At 40.8% G+C, this 18,016-nt stretch overlaps 1 protein-coding gene across 1 annotated transcript; it reads right to left on the bottom strand.

Moving 5' to 3' along the window:
* Positions 1-2,110: 2,110 nt before the first annotated feature.
* LOC121389727 (leucine-rich repeat extensin-like protein 5) lies at positions 2,111-16,792 on the bottom strand. Its single transcript, XM_041521378.1, has 6 exons — positions 16,706-16,792; positions 11,115-11,514; positions 10,755-10,783; positions 9,842-10,314; positions 9,062-9,510; positions 2,111-2,121 (listed from the first exon to the last, which is right to left on the bottom strand). The coding sequence occupies exons 1-6, from the start codon at positions 16,790-16,792 to the stop codon at positions 2,111-2,113; spliced, it is 1,449 nt and encodes a 482-aa protein (XP_041377312.1).
* Between the last annotated feature and the right edge of the window lie 1,224 nt (positions 16,793-18,016).

An 18,016-nucleotide genomic window follows, 5' to 3' on the forward strand; every position in this document is an offset into this window, starting at 1 on the left:
GAAAAATGTAGCGGGTTTCCTCTCTAAGAAGGTACCAGTGGTAAAGCGTTCGCTTGATGCGCGTTCGGTCTGAGATCGATCCCCGTCGGTGAGCCAGTTGGGCTATTTTTCGTTTCAGCCAGTGCACCACGACTGGTATATCAAAGGCCGTGGTATGTGCTACCCTGTCTGTGGAATGGTGCATATAAAAGATCCCTTGCTGCTAATCAAAAAGAGTAGCCCATGAAGTGGCCACAGCGGGTTTCCTCCCTCAATATCTCCGTGGTCATTAACCATATGTCCGACGCCATATGACCGTAAATAAAATGTGTTGAGTGCGTCGTTAAATAAAGCATTTCCTTCCTAAAGATAAAACAAAACACTCAAATACTCAGGACTATATCGAGCAAAGTTCGAAGGTCGACCAACTTGAAATAAAGAATGCAAACCTACTACTATGCCTGCCTTTAGTGAAACATGACGTGTTGTCATAGGGTGAAGATGGTTCATTTGGCCAGTAAATGCGTGTAATTGCACTGCAACTAATAGCAGTGCTTGAAACGTGAAGGTACCATTAGAATTAGCATGGCATTGTTGTGCGGAACTAATCAGCTTTAAACACGTGTGTAATAGCTAGAACCCGATTCTACCGGGGGAAAAGGGACGACCCTGATGCTGTTCGACGTAATATGTATGTATGTCTGTATGTGTGTGTGTGTGTGTGTGTGTATGTGTGTATGTATGTATGTATATGTATGTATGTATGTATGTATGTGTGTATTGATGTATGAATATCTATATATACTATGTATGTCGAGGTTGACTGTTATATACATAGATATTAACGCACTGGCGCAGGGGATAATTAAATCCTTTCTGTCCTCACAAATTGTCCCATGCCGTTGCTGGGACTCGAACATGTGGCACCGAATCGCCCGCAAATTGCAAACTAACCACGATGCGATCTAAGCTATTGAGGCATCTATAAAAAGGATGCTCTTTAATTCAACCACATGCACGTATGTGTGTGTGTGTGTGTGTGTGTGTGTGTGTGTATGTGTGGTATGCATGTATGTATGTATTTTTATATTTTGAATATCTCTATTGTATGTATGTCGGGTTTTGACTTAAACATACATATATTCAATGACGCCCTGGCACAGGGGATATTAAAATCCTTTTTGCCTTCACAAATTTCCTCATGCCGTTACCGAGACCCGAACCTGTGGCACCCAATCGCCCGCAATTGTTGGGCCGGAACGCTACCAATCAGACCAACTACGTACGTAGGTATTGATGTATATATTGATGCATGTATGTATGTGTGGTATGTATGTATGTATATATGTATGTATGTATGTACGTACGTATGTATTGATGTATGTATTGAACATGTATATATGTATGTCGAGGTTGACTATTACATACATAGATATTAACGCACTGGCGCAGGGGATAATTAAATCCTTTCTGGCCTCAAACATTGTCCCATGCCGTTGCTGGGACTCGAACCTGTGGCACCGAATCGCCCACAAATTGCAAGACTAACGACGATACGCTCTGAGCTATCGAAGCTTCCATGTATGTATTGATGCATGTATGTATGCATCTATGTATGTGTGTATGTATGTGAAAAAGTGTACAGTTTATCTGGACCTGTAGGGGTGTCCGGGTAATGTAGTAGAAAAAAGCCGACCTATTTTGGCATGACATGTATTGGGCCCAAGTGCACATCTGTTAAGCAGGTATGCTGATGTCATGTATGTTTTTGTTTTTATAGAGAGTTTAAAGTTTATTTTATTTGACGGCACCACTAAATCACATTGATTTATTAATGGCTATCAAACATTTGGTCTTTCTGACAGTCATCAGAGCAAATCCACTATATTTTTCAATTAATAGAAACGGATATTTTTCTCCAAACAAGACAGTACATACCACGGCCTTTGATATACCATCGTGTGTCCACCAAGGCGAGCGTTCTACCGACTGAGCTAAACCCTGGTTTATATGGTGTGATAATTTATTTTCTTATTTTCTATATCAAATTAGGTCCATTCAGCTACTCAACAAACATCTCTTAAATTCATGGGCCATAACTTGGCAACAATGGGTAAAATAACCATAAAAATCAAACTTGATCTGTAACAGAACATGATAAAGCTATACACAAACAGTGTGGGGAAAAACATCCGGAAAACCAATTGGATTGGATAACATTAACGTGCCTATATTCAGTTAAGTTTTAAGTAAGTCACTTCTCGGAACTATCTCTGGCTTGGCCAGTGACTGGGTCCGGGACAGAAGGGTGTGTGTGTGTGGAAGAATTAAAAAAAAATATATAATAAAGTTAACAAACCACAAATAAAAAGGAATTGACTGCTCGGCTGAATATTTATATAATTTGAAGCATTTTAGAAGGACAGCCCAAAAATAAACACTAGAAAAAAGTGAGGATCGGACTATTTAGTAATATTACAAAATAAATTAATTTCGACATAAAATTTTGAACGCAGGTCTAAACGGTTAAAGTCCGATTATGATGTCCACTTTTGTGGCCTCGTTAAGGCCGTTAAAGTGCACAGCTTGTAGGGACGAGATGAGTTACATCCCGTAAAGGAAACCCCTAGAGTGACGGTCATTAGATGTGGAAGGTGTAGTGCTGTGCTGAAATACAGATCTTAAGAAGCCGGATCCGTCTGAACGAGAGAGTATCAGACTAGGGTATGGTCCAGTCGTCATCACTGATATAGTGATGCGGATGGGTCCAGCTTAAGTGTTTGTAGACGAAAAAGCAAAAGTTTTCGGTGAATATGGCATGAAAATTATTCACTGAATGCCATTCAATGAAATAGGTAGAAAGATTATCATTCTAGGAATCGACTGATATAAGTCTTGTTGTGTGAATGTAATTTTTTGATGTTTTATATTTGTCGTTTTTAGCGAGTGGGGTGTGTGTCTGATCGATCTTCGTTTCCTGTCCTTTCTTTTTATACATGAACAACGGCTAAACAGCATTGCGCGCATCAGTGTTCCATCGACTGGTACTATTCATACACCTATAACCGCAGACCAGGACGCGAACGCCTGTGGTTATATCTGGTTGTGCGGTGCGAACCCGCTTCCAACCAGCCTCGGGACTGTGTCAGTGAGCCTGATTTTCAGTGTATGCACCGCTCATTGTTGTAGCGTTTCCTCGCAGGCAATCAGGCTGCTATTTGTTGTAACAGTACTTTAACTGTCAACTCGATGGACGTCCATGTTATTCTCAATGGGTTTTAATTTAGAATGACCCATGGTGAATTGGAGCGAGGATATTATTTGACTTCTAGTGGGCCCTCGTTTAAATCTCAACAGACGAACACCAAGCATGTGAACAATGTGATGTCTTAGAACTGAACATACTTGAGGGAATTTAATACAGAATGTTACTGGAGTAATGACGAGAGAGAGAGAGAGAGAGAGAGAGAGAGAGAGAGAGAGAGAGAGAGAGAGAGAGAGAGAGAGAGAGAGAGAGAGAGAGAGAGAAATTAAAATTTAGAGTAAAAGACAGTATCACGTAAAAAATTATAAAACAAATTCTAGATGGAATCGAAATGATTCCGTCATAATAGTAGGAATGTGTTCACCCAACGAATGTAGTAGTAAATGTTCATAGGAATGTGTTCACCCAACAAATATAGTGGTAAATGTTCATAGGAATGTGTTCACCCAACGAATATAGTGGTAATTGTTCATAGGAATGTGTTCACCCAACGAATATAGTGGTAATTGTGCATAGGAATGTGTTCACCCAACGAATATAGTGGTAATTGTTCATAGGAATGTGTTCACACAAATATAGTGGTAATTGTTCATAGGAATGTGTTCACACAACGAATATAGTGGTAATTGTTCATAGGAATGTGTTCAAACAACGTCTGTAGTAGTAAATGTCCATAGCAATGTGTTCACACAACGAATATAGTGGTAAATGTTCATAGGAATGTGTTCACACAACGAATATAGTGGTAATTGTTCATAGGAATGTGTTCACACAACGAATATAGTAGTAAATGTTCATAGGAATGTGTTCACACAACGAATATAGTGGTAATTGTTCATAGGAATGTGTTCACACAACGAATATAGTGGTAATTGTTCATAGGAATGTGTTCACACAACGAACATATATGTAGTAAATAGTCATAGGAATGTGTTGACAAAGGATCCTGTATATGTACCATAAACACATAGCACATACCAGTCGTGGTGAACTCGCTGGAATGGGAAATAGACCAATGGATCGATCCCAGACAGACCTCGCATGAAGCGGGCGCTTTAACAGTGGGCTATGTCCCGACGCATGTCACTAACATATACATTTAATGACATTATCTTAAAGAGACATTCCTGAGTTTGCAGCATTGTAAGATGTTTCCGACTAACAAAATATTTCAATGATAAACTTATATATTAAATATATTTTGTGGTTTATAATATCACTGTCTGTATATTCAATGCGTTTCTGGTCGACTTAATATTTGTAAGAAGCCCAATCTCGAGTTTGTCTTCAAATAATTTCGTACGTACGAAACAATTATATTTTTGGAAATAAAATGAAATTTAACCTAGTACAAATATTAGAACGATCAGAAAGACGTTTAATATACAGCCACTAATATTTTATACAAAAAAAAACATATTTGATATGTAATTACAATCGTTAAAAAGTCTTTGTTAGTCGATAACATCTTAAAAAGTGCAGCAAACTCAGGAATGTCCCTTTAACCACCTTTGAGAAGTAGGTGCCGAGTCTAATTAAACTGACAACCATTCATCGTAGTCGTCGTTTTATTTGCCTAATCCCGTACTTTTTATATTCAGGTGTACTTGTATAACCAGAACTGCATATGAAAACGGCAGATGACATTCTCGTGCAAATTGCTTGGATCCAAGCAAAATTAGATTTTCTTTACATGAATACAAATTAATAATTTTTAACACTACGTTGCAATGTCTAAGTCGGGATTCGAAGCCATAGCTTTTGGCATCGTTGCCATTTTTTAAAAGAATATTACGGTTTGCAGCATTAAATGTAGATAATTTACACCATGGGGCAAACATACAGCTTTAGTCTTATAAATATCATCGGAATCGATTTTTAAAAAATTAAATAAAAGAAGAAAGGAAAATTGGTGAAACTCTTGCACACTTTCATCGTTTTAGATGGAGTGACAGACTTGACAGCTGTGGTGGCAGCACTCATGGCGGGTGCCACCGGCGGGGCAGGATATGCTCGACTCTCGCTAACACTTACGGTATTACCACTGTTATGACAGTGGTTCATGAGTGCATGTCATCCGAGCTGTACTTAGTGGCAGTCCTCTTTGTGGCGATGCAAGAGAGATGAAGTCTCCAGTGAAGGATTTAGTCCGATAGAGTCACTGGTTAGAGATTCATGGAATCATTCACTATTTAAGTGCGGGACGTAGCCCAGTGGTCAAGCGCGCGCCTGATGCACGGTCGGTCTAGTATCGATCCCCGTCGATGGGCCCATTGGGCTATTTCTCGTTCCAGCCAGTGCACCACAACTGGTATACCAAACACCGTGATATGTACTATACTGTCTGTGAGATGGTGCATATAAAACATCCCTTGCTACTTGCTACTTGCATCCTCTTTATGACTTTGTCAAAATGACCATATGTTTGACATCCAATAGCGATGATGAATAAGCCAATAAGCCAAACCCTCATTCACTATTTTGCCAAGTGCCCATTCACCAGTGGTCAAGTAACTAGTTTTTATTAGTAGATTCGATTGAAAATCGAAATAGCCATATGCTAGACACTAAACACCTGTAGATTATAATGTGCCATTAAACGAAATGATTTCCATTTCCTTTTGATGGGTAACTAATGATGCATCTGATGTACAAGTTACATTAGGCAGATAGGCAACGCCATGTCGAGCGCTGCACGTTGGTAATAAGCCACGCTGTATAACGAACTATCTGCTAAACAACGTGCGATTATACTGGTGCAAAACTAACTGCGGTTTCCCATGGACGGTTAATTAATGTCTGATAATGATCGACAGGTGATTAGTAATGGTGGTAATGGGCTGTCTGTGATGAGTATAAGATATTTGACATCAACCTGTTGATTGGTTATATAAGTAGTGTGTCAAAGATGTGTGAGAGTTTGTTACACGACGATTGGTCGGTTAGGTAACGGTACCTCTGTGGACGAGTGTTCAGTTGAGGTGAGACAGATTGTAAGAAGCATTTGTCTCTCTGTGAACACTACATTTCCATGTAATACAGAACGGCACGGCTGCTCTATCAAAGACAGTGGTATGTGCCATCCTGTCTTTCCCACAAGTATAAAAGGACATGGCATACCGATGCTGTCAAATGAAACATACATCCTAAATAACAATCAAATTAAAATTATGAACAGATCGTTTAAAATAGTTTACCACATCAATTAATTGTAAATTCGAAGTGCTTGCGTGTGCATACTCGTACCAGCGTGCGCTTATCGTCGCACTCGGAACGTATGGATCTTCATTAGTATATGCAAATCTGGTGTCGATTAATCGATAGTAACGAATCATGTTCTGCGATTCTTAAGGATTTATTGTCAGAATCGATGGAATGAAATAAAGGGAATTTCTAAGATCAGTGTTAACCAAATATTGCCCATCTTTGAAGTGTTTAATTCAAACTGCAAAACTTTACTTCAAGCGTGTTACCGTTTGCTCGTGTAACTCAAATCCGCTAAATCAATGTCGTCAAATAGAAGTCCTGTCTTTGCTTAATTTTTCAAGTAACTCTCTGCGAACATTTCACCATATTACATATTTTAGAGATTACAGACACATGATAAATTGAAATAGAAAAATGCAATTCAAAACTCTGTACACATTGTTTCTAAATATATTTATTCAGTCGGAGAGATTCTGAGTAATAACAATGTCAAATCCTATATATGGCTATTAATCAAACGAGAAAGAGAAAGGCTTTGCGACTTTTCTAGCCCTCTGACAATAAACGTTATCGCCCTCGGCAGTATAGTAATTCACTTGATCAATGAATGGCTCTCTCACTTTCACTTTGCCAGCAACCAGGAGCTTCCATGTCAAAGTTCGAGGTGCACCGAACGTACCAACAGCAAATGTACATATGTACACATATACATATACATATACATATACACATACATATACATATACACACATATACATACATACGTGACGGCCAGAAGGACGTAAGTGCATCAACATTCATGTTTAAAAAGCCGAGATAATGAAGGAAAACTGTTTTTCTTGATCAGTAGTTAAAATGTCGAATTTGTTTTAATGATAATGAAAGCTGAACATATTTACGATTTCTTTGTATATATGTGGTATTTATAGAATATTAGGTGTTTTAGTTATTTGCTTAAATAGTTGTAGTTACGACAATTATTCATGATTTAATTAAATGCGTCATGTACGACCAAAAGTATATTAAGTTAAAATTCGAATCTTTATTCTGAAAGAACCATAACTTCTAAAACATTTCAGTTTTACAAATCACATATTTATTAAAACATGAGAAAGCTTGTAAATAGAAAACATTTAGAAGCAAACATTCAAAAGGAAACAAATAGAAGTACGTATTAATAAAATCACTGGTTACTTGATTTTACTTTTGTTAATAATATGATAAATAAAATCACCAAATGAACAAATAATAATGTGAAAAAACTACTCTGACTCGTGAAAGCCTTGTTTTCTTTGACCCACCCCTGATTGTGTGTGACCGTATTTGGTGGTAGTGCTCCATGTTCGTTGTTTGATGATGGTGTATCAGAATCAGATGACTTGTCCATAAGAAACCTTCTTTTTTTGGAGGAAGGTATTCGTCCCTGATGAATCATCAGAAAAGCTGATGTCGTGTTGTGTGCAGTGTTCTTTCCGTGTTCTTTTCGCCATGCAGACAGTTCCAGGTTCTGCTGCCTTAGAGTGTACTAGTTTCAAGAATGTCTGGTTTATCAGCTAGTGCATCAGACAAACCAGACTAGTTAAGTAAACTGAAACTGCCATCGTTAATGAAGAAACTATCTTTAGAGTCTTATTGGTTTGGGATATACACGTACCGGGTTCAAGTGAAGCTCATTCAAAGGATATAGGGTTTACAATTCCAATGAGGGTGTGCACTGAATATCAAATCCAGAAGTAGTGAACACTATACCATGTCCACTTGTTGAGTATGCAGGATTCTCTCCAGGTTCTATTGAGTAAACAGCTTCTGTTGTGTGATGGGTGTACTTTCCGGGTTCTGTTCTGTGTGATTGGTGTACTCTCCGGGTTCTGTTCTGTGTGATGGGTGTACTCTCCGGGTTCTGTTGTGTGATGGGTGTAGTCCCTGGGTTCAGCTGTGTGATGGGTGTACTCCCTGGGTTCAGCTGTGTGATGGGTGTACTCCCTGGGTTCAGCTGTGTGATGGGTGTACTCTCCGGGTTCTGTTGTGTGATGGGTGTACTATCCGGGTTCTGTTGTGTGATGGGTGTACTATCCGGGTTCTGTTGTGTGATGGGTGTACTATCCGGGTTATGCTGTGTGATGGGTGTACTCCCTGGGTTCAGCTGTGTGATGGGTGTACTCTCCGGGTTCTGTTGTGTGATGGGTGTACTCCCTGGGTTCAGATGTATGATGGGTGTACTCTCCGGGTTCTGCTGTGTGATGGGTGTACTATCCGGGTTCTGTTGTGTGATGGGTGTACTATCCGGGTTCTGCTGTGTGATGGGTGTACTCTCCGGGTTCTGTTGTGTGATGGGTGTACTCCCTGGGTTCTGTTGTGTGATGGATGTACTCTCCGGGTTCTGTTGTGTGATGGGTGTACTCTCCGGGTTCTGCTGTGTGATGGGTGTACTATCCGGGTTCTGCTGTGTGATGGGTGTACTATCCGGGTTCTGATGTGTGATGGGTGTACTCTCCGGGTTCTGCTGTGTGATGGGTGTACTATCCGGGTTCTGCTGTGTGATGGGTGTACTCTCCGGGTTCTGTTGTGTGATGGGTGTACTCTCCGGGTTCTGTTGTGTGATGGGTGTACTATCCGGGTTCTGTTGTGTGATGGGTGTACTATCCGGGTTCTGCTGTGTGATGGGTGTACTCTCCGGGTTCTGCTGTGTGATGGGTGTACTATCCGGGTTCTGCTGTGTGATGGGTGTACTCTCCGGGTTCTGCTGTGTGATGGGTGTACTATCCGGGTTCTGCTGTGTGATGGGTGTACTATCCGGGTTCTGCTGTGTGATGGGTGTACTATCCGGGTTCTGCTGTGTGATGGGTGTACTCCCTGGGTTCAGCTGTGTGATGGGTGTACTATCCGGGTTCTGTTGTGTGATGGGTGTACTATCCGGGTTCTGATGTGTGATGGGTGTACTATCCGGGTTCTGCTGTGTGATGGGTGTACTATCCGGGTTCTGCTGTGTGATGGGTGTACTATCCGGGTTCTGATGTGTGATGGGTGTATTCTCCGGGTTCTGCTGTGTGATGGGTGTACTATCCGGGTTCTGCTGTGTGATGGGTGTACTCTCCGGGTTCTGTTGTGTGATGGGTGTACTCTCCGGGTTCTGTTGTGTGATGGGTGTACTATCCGGGTTCTGTTGTGTGATGGGTGTACTATCCGTGTTCTGCTGTGTGATGGGTGTACTCTCCGGGTTCTGCTGTGTGATGGGTGTACTATCCGGGTTCTGTTGTGTGATGGGTGTACTATCCGGGTTCTGCTGTGTGATGGGTGTACTATCCGGGTTCTGCTGTGTGATGGGTGTACTATCCGGGTTCTGTTGTGTGATGGGTGTACTCTCCGGGTTCTGTTGTGTGATGGGTGTACTATCCGGGGTCTCTATCCGGGTTCTGCTGTGTGATGGGTGTACTCTCCGGGTTCTGCTGTGTGATGGGTGTACTATCCGGGTTCTGCTGTGTGATGGGTGTACTCTCCGGGTTCTGCTGTGTGATGGGTGTACTATCCGGGTTCTGCTGTGTGATGGGTGTACTATCCGGGTTCTGCTGTGTGATGGGTGTACTATCCGGGTTCTGCTGTGTGATGGGTGTACTCCCTGGGTTCAGCTGTGTGATGGGTGTACTATCCGGGTTCTGTTGTGTGATGGGTGTACTATCCGGGTTCTGATGTGTGATGGGTGTACTATCCGGGTTCTGCTGTGTGATGGGTGTACTATCCGGGTTCTGCTGTGTGATGGGTGTACTATCCGGGTTCTGATGTGTGATGGGTGTATTCTCCGGGTTCTGCTGTGTGATGGGTGTACTATCCGGGTTCTGCTGTGTGATGGGTGTACTCTCCGGGTTCTGTTGTGTGATGGGTGTACTCTCCGGGTTCTGTTGTGTGATGGGTGTACTATCCGGGTTCTGTTGTGTGATGGGTGTACTATCCGTGTTCTGCTGTGTGATGGGTGTACTCTCCGGGTTCTGCTGTGTGATGGGTGTACTATCCGGGTTCTGTTGTGTGATGGGTGTACTATCCGGGTTCTGCTGTGTGATGGGTGTACTATCCGGGTTCTGCTGTGTGATGGGTGTACTATCCGGGTTCTGTTGTGTGATGGGTGTACTATCCGGGTTCTGCTGTGTGATGGGTGTACTCCCTGGGTTCAGCTGTGTGATGGGTGTACTATCCGGGTTCTGTTGTGTGATGGGTGTACTATCCGGGTTCTGATGTGTGATGGGTGTACTATCCGGGTTCTGCTGTGTGATGGGTGTACTATCCGGGTTCTGTTGTGTGATGGGTGTACTCTCCGGGTTCTGTTGTGTGATGGGTGTACTATCCGGGTTATGTTGTGTGATGGGTGTACTATCCGGGTTCTGCTGTGTGATGGGTGTACTATCCGGGTTCTGTTGTGTGATGGGTGTACTATCCGGGTTCTGCTGTGTGATGGGTGTACTATCCGGGTTCTGCTGTGTGATGGGTGTACTCTCCGGGTTCTGTTGTGTGATGGGTGTACTATCCGGGTTCTGCTGTGTGATGGGTGTACTCTCCGGGTTCTGTTGTGTGATGGGTGTACTATCCGGGTTCTGTTGTGTGATGGGTGTACTATCCGGGTTCTGCTGTGTGATGGGTGTACTATCCGGGTTCTGTTGTGTGATGGGTGTACTATCCGGGTTCTGTTGTGTGATGGGTGTACTCCCTGGGTTCAGCTGTGTGATGGGTGTACTATCCGGGTTCTGCTGTGTGATGGGTGTACTATCCGGGTTCTGTTGTGTGATGGGTGTACTATCCGGGTTCTGCTGTGTGATGGGTGTACTATCCGGGTTCTGCTGTGTGATGGGTGTACTCCCTGGGTTCAGCTGTGTGATGGGTGTACTATCCGGGTTCTGCTGTGTGATGGGTGTACTATCCGGGTTCTGTTGTGTGATGGGTGTACTATCCGGGTTCTGCTGTGTGATGGGTGTACTCTCCGGGTTCTGTTGTGTGATGGGTGTACTCCCTGAGTTCTGCTGTGTGATGGGTGTACTATCCGGGTTCTGCTGTGTGATGGGTGTACTCTCCGGGTTCTGTTGTGTGATGGGTGTACTCTCCGGGTTCTGTTGTGTGATGGGTGTACTATCCGGGTTCTGTTGTGTGATGGGTGTACTCCCTGGGTTCAGCTGTGTGATGGGTGTACTCTCCGGGTTCTGCTGTGTGATGGGTGTACTATCCGGGTTCTGTTGTGTGATGGGTGTACTATCCGGGTTCTGCTGTGTGATGGGTGTACTATCCGGGTTCTGTTGTGTGATGGGTGTACTCTCCGGGTTCTGTTGTGTGATGGGTGTACTCTCCGGGTTCTGTTGTGTGTTTGGTGATATCTCAAGGTCCTGTTGTGTATTCAGTGATCTCCCCAGGTTCTGTTGTGTTTCGTGATCTCTCTAGGTTCTGTTGTGTTCAGTGATCTCTCCAGGTTCTACTGTGTGCCCAGTGATCTCTCCAGGTTCTACTGCGTGTTCAATGCATTCTCCTGGTTCTGTTGTGTTTGGTGATCTCTCCAGGTTTTGTTGTGTTTGGTAATCTCTCCAGGTTTTGTTGTGTGTTCAATGATCTATCCGGGTTTTGTTTTGTTTGGAGATCTCTCCTGGTTCTGTTGTGTGTTCCGTGATCTCTCCGGGTTCTGTTCTGTTTGGAAATCTCTCCTGGTTCTGTTGTGTGTTTGGTGATATCTCCGTGTTCTGTTGTGTGTTCAATGATCTCTCCGGGTTCTGTTGTGTTCAGTGCACTCGCCTGGCTCTGTTTTGTGTTTGGTGATCTCTCTAGGTTCTGTTGTGTTAAGTGATCTCTCCAGATTCAGTTGTGTGTTCAGTGATCTTTCAGGACTATGTTGTGTGCAGTGTTCTGGACAATGCCCAGATAGCTCAGACGTGTGCCCATGACAGCGTACTTGAACCTAAAACTAGATATAAGCACGAGAATAACTATAATATGAAAATAAAAAAAAAAATAATAAGCCGATTAAACCAGTGTTAGCCTGATTGTCGCGAGTCAGCCAAGTCAAACAATACATGGCATGTCTTCTAGCCGAGCGCATCTAGTTGAGTGGATGCTGTCTAAAGCTGGCATGATGATGAACCGAATAATCATATGTTTGCACTTTGTTAGGTTGCATACAGTTTGGAACACCCGGGCAGTTCTAAGAGCGACACGACATATCTCTACTGCAGTGCATTAGCAAAGTAAAGCAATTGTTGAACCTACAGGGAACAAGACTCCGCCGCTCTTACTCCCCTTAAATAGACTCGAATGAATATATCCATTACCATACGAACATACATTGTTTAGATTCGGGTTCACAGAGTATGCAAATTTAGATTAGTTTGTAGAAGGGCATTAACTATAAGAGAAGATTTTAAAATGCTGAATTTACGCGGCCGCGGATAAAGGACTACTGATTCAAGATTTTTAAGGTTTTATTGATTTGTCTTGACCGCGGTAAATTAGATGAAAAAATTCCATGAACATGTCATCATCAAGTTTAAATACCACATTAAGGTGGAATGGACATAGCTAGTGATTTGGAAATAAGTCTACCAAAGGTAAAGATCACAGGCAGATTTGTTTTCATGTTACTTTACTTACTTTGAATTAAAACTAGCTTATACCTACTAAGTCGACCTCATACACGCGCGGACATTAGTAAAGTTTATACGCAGGTAGATAAGTCAAATGAAGTTTACGAAACTTTATAAACACACTTAGCACGTAAAAGCTAGTTTAGATTTTGTTGTTGTTGCTTCTGTTTATTATTTCTCTTTGCTCCATTATCCTGTATATTGTTAATAACAATTATATGATATGCATTTTACAGAATTCTGATACTCTGTAAACATTCTAAATCGAAAAGCAAAAGAACATTATGTAGACGTCTAACAGGTTAAAAGCAACAGTATTTCTTCCGCTGTTTTCAAATATATTATATAGAGATTATTATACGAGCTTGTGTGTCGTACTGGTTTTACAAAACGAGTATCAGGAATTTTGTATTGCCCGTGCAAGAGCGAGGGTAATATATAAATCCTGAAACGAGTTTCATAAAATTAGTACGACACACACGCGAGTGTAATAATTTCTTAATTATTCATATTATTGTTGTAATTTTTAATGAATAACAAGGCCCAAGGGCAGTCTCAAAATGTTTTAACCACAACTAGAAGGAGACGACGAAATGACGTCATAATTTTCACATGCACAGTCTGGGCTAGGACTGGGGAAGCAACGTCATGTCATAACGTCGCTTCCTAAAATTACGTCATTACACTTATTTTACGTGTGCTTCGTATGATTATTATTAACCCGGTTATGTTGAACCATGTGGATAATAAAAAGTGAGCTTATTACCAGTGTTTTTCGGTATCGTCAATATCATATATTAGGAATAAAAATTGTATTAGGCCTATGCGAGCCTCTGGCGAGCATAATACATTATTTTTATACCTAATATACGATATTGACAATACCGAAATACACGAGGGTAATAGTCTCTTTATCATATAATCTCAAGCTTAATACAACGTGTTTTAGTAAACTGTGCACGCAACTTTAATTCCAGTCCGCCATTACTAGATATTCAAATAACGTAAGAATATGTGGCGCGGTGTATTTTTGAATGGAAATGACGTCAAACTCGAATGACGTCATTTTGGATGTCCTTACATCAAAACAAACTAGGGTTTGATGGGGTTTTTTTTCTTTCTGAACGCTGGTCAGCTTTCAGTGTCAAATTGCCATTGAAATGTTTTTATTCGATGACTGAATGCATACGTCAGTTATGGAGTGTCACGCAAGTACGTTTGCTTAAATGTCAATAAACCTAGTGCCGTGACCTCGATTAATTTAAATCTAATTTGCAAAGTTATCAAATTCTTAAAGTATGTGATCTTAAAAATATCACATACTTTGATTGCACTGAAAATGTAAGATATTATATGATAAATATTATTATTATATATTTATACATTTACTACATTAATGCCATTTAATAAAATGCTTTAAAAAGACATAAATCAAGGCAAGAACAAAACAAAATGAAGCTGCAAAAAAAAAAAAAAAAATGCAGAAAGAGAGCAACGAAAGGACAGAAAGAAAGACAGCTTTACCAAACATTTATCAACTACAATAAAACTAAACCGGAAATGATTACAATCTCATGCAGGTGGAGGTAAGGTTCCATGAGACCAAATCACTTCCAGCTGCTGATAGTGTTAACAGTTTGTAATGCATCTGATATACAGCTTAAAGCAATGTATCAACACACACATGTACACATTTTAAACTTGAATCACATGAAACTTTAAATATGGTAAAAAAACACACCCAAAACACCCCATTCAGGTGTCGACGTTGTATCTTGTTCTTAAAATAAATTGTTTCCACAACTTAGCGCAAACAAAATCAAGCAACGGGTGACGAGTCCTAGACGAGTGCGCTTTCCTTAATTTAGTTTCCGTACATGCACGGAAACCAAAATGTGCGAAATTCTTGCGTGTCATGGGTCAAATTGTATTGAAACCATGCTCAGAAGTTCATTGTAACCAGAACTTGCCAAAATAATACGACATTAGCAAATCATTACCATTACCATTTTGTCGACTATAATTGTAATTATTGTGTTCTATGGATTGTTACAGATAATGCGATCTCACAATATAGGGAACCAGTGATTCACAACCTGTACGTGTACTATTATGTATAGCGACACATACACAGGGTCGGATTTAGACCTTGGGGGGCCCGGGGCGCTTCGGGTACGGGGGCCCCTCAGCATAGCAATTAAATTGCATGACAAATTTAAAAAAACCTAATTTTATAATTATTACATTTTTTATAAAGGAAGTCCTTAGTCTGGGGTCCCCTCTGGCAGGGGGGCCCGGGGCAATTACCCCCTTTTCCCCCTTATAAATCCGCACTGCACATACACGAATAATAGTTAAAGTAAGTACAGCTATATAGCCTACTTTGCACCATGAAAAAGTGTAGGTCTGTTTTTACATATAAACATATGCCCAATATAAGAATAGGTGTAAGGTAAGTTAAGTGGCATGTAAAATTGGGCACAAATTCATGTCGACAAGATTCAGCCCTGGTTATGTGTACACGTCATTGATCGTATCCACTGAACATTATATTTTAGGTTTTTTTTTTTTTAATTATTATTATTTCATTGAGATGGGGTGGGGGGAGGAAGGGGTTGTGTCGGTTATACCAGTGCTCAACGTTTTCTCTTATAATCTGTTGCAATATTGTTGTTTGTTTAGAAAATATTATTCGGGCAAGTGAAAATAGAACCGGGCAAGTGAAAGTGCTGTCACCACTTGCCCGGATGGCAACTAAAAAAAAAGTTAAGTGCAGACACTGCTATATGAGTGGCTGTTTTGTTGTTTTGAAAGGTATCTGACGAGCGAAAGCAAGATGGATACGTTTTTAAACGAGTTGTAAGACAAATGGTATCTAACGGACACGAATGTTGTATTATATTTCTTACATATTATGAAAAATAAAATTTAAATAAATTTAAATGTTTTTTTCCCCCAAAAAAAACCTATTTACGGCCCTTTCTCTTATAGTTAACCTGTGCGTCACAGACAAGTCAATTTCAAGTTAACTTTTGCATCACGGAGTGAACGATTCGACAGCGGTTTTTTTTTCATTTCATTGGATGGTATGGCATTGGTGACCTGGTTATCACCTAGGAGCAGCCAGTCGTATGTCTGTAAAATGTTATCGTACGTATGTGTTAACAAGTATGTGCTATCAAAAATAACGAATGATGTTCTCACCAACGGGTGTGTAACAAACTATTTTTATTCCTAATATATGACATTGACGATACCGAAACACAGAAGAGTAATAATCTCTTTATCATATAATATCAAAAATAATATAATTAAAATAACCGAGTACATGCCAATATGTTGTTTTCTGAACGCTGGACATCTTTCAATGTAAAGTTGCTCTATTAAGCGGGTTTTTGTATGATTATGAATGCATACGTCAATTCTGCAGTGTCGTTTAGTGTGTGTGTTTGTTTGTGCGTGTGCGTGCGTGTGTGTGTGTGTGTGCGCGCGCGCGCGTGTGTGTGTGTGTGTGTGTGTGTGCGTGTAAATTATCCGGTTTTGCTATGCCGTAGGGGTAACCAGTAACCAGATTTCCTTTCTATAGCCGTGATTGAAAAATGACAAATTTTTGGCAAAATAGTAGTTGATTCCATTATTCTCTAACTAGTGCCTCGTCTGATCTGTTGAAGGACAGCCACTCCCGAGGCCCGAGAAAATCTCCTTTACTGGATATTTCATCAGTCTTGCACATTGAGGACTGCCACTCCCAAACTAGTTCACTAAATCAAAACTAGCACAGAACAGAATTCATTGGAATAGGTACAGCTGTGATGACATGCACTCATGAATCACTGTCAAAAGAATTATATCAATTTGACAAAGTACACCCACACACACATACCTGCATTTGATTCGTAATTTAAAAATAAATCAATATTGTATTACGAATCGAATGCAAATATGTGGCGAGTGTGTGTGTGTGTGGGGGGGGGGGGGGGGGGGGGGCGGGGTACTTTGTCAAATTGAAAGAAAGAAAGAAATGTTTTATTTAACGACGCACTCAACACATTTTAGTTACGGTTATATGGCGTCAGATATATGGTTAACGACCACACAGATTTTGAGAGGAAACCCGTTGTCGCCACTACATTACCTACTCTTTCCGATTAGTAGCAAGGGATCTTTTATTTGCGCTTCCCACAGGCAGGATAGCATAAACCATGGCCTTTGTTGAACCAGTTATGGATCACTGGTCGGTGTAAGTGGTTTACACCTACCCATTGAGCCTTGCGGAGCACTCACCCAGGGTTTGGAGTCGGTATCTGTATTAAAAATCCCGTGCCTCGACTGGGATCTGGTCAAATTGAATATAATGCATTTACATTGTAAATTTTAACGGGTGGCTAGACTTTCTGACTGCAATAATGTTACCATCCTGTTTCATCTGTTGTAGGTATAACTAGTTTCTGTATGTTTTTGTTTTTCTTGGCAACGTTTACCCTTGCATTTACCAATGGGAAGATACAAACGTAATAAAAAATAGTATTTATTTGTATTGTATTCAATTGTATTGTGTTGTGTTGTGTTGTGTGCTAGTTGTACGTGCGTTATAATAAACATGGCTTTTGTAATCAAAGACGAAATATTTCGACGAAATATAATGTTGCTTTTTATTCATAGAAAAAACTGTTTCTAATGTCTGAAGTTAGTTTTGCAGAGAAAATAAATGAACTGAAAACCAGAGGATTACCCTTCCAATCTTCCAATAATAAAACCAAAAAGCAAACCATAACAAATTAGAAAAAAAAGAACAAGAAATACAGATAAAAAAAAAAATCTGCTTTTAAAAGGGAATGGGATCAGTCAGAACAAACTACATTTACGTTTTCATTTATAGGATGAGCGCTCCCCAACTTCTGAATTCAGGTTAACAAATTCAGTACACACGCACACACACACACACACACACACACAC

The sequence above is a fragment of the Gigantopelta aegis genome, chromosome 15 (genome assembly GCF_016097555.1).
Source record: "Gigantopelta aegis isolate Gae_Host chromosome 15, Gae_host_genome, whole genome shotgun sequence".
Lineage (NCBI taxonomy): Eukaryota > Metazoa > Mollusca > Gastropoda > Neomphalida > Peltospiridae > Gigantopelta > Gigantopelta aegis.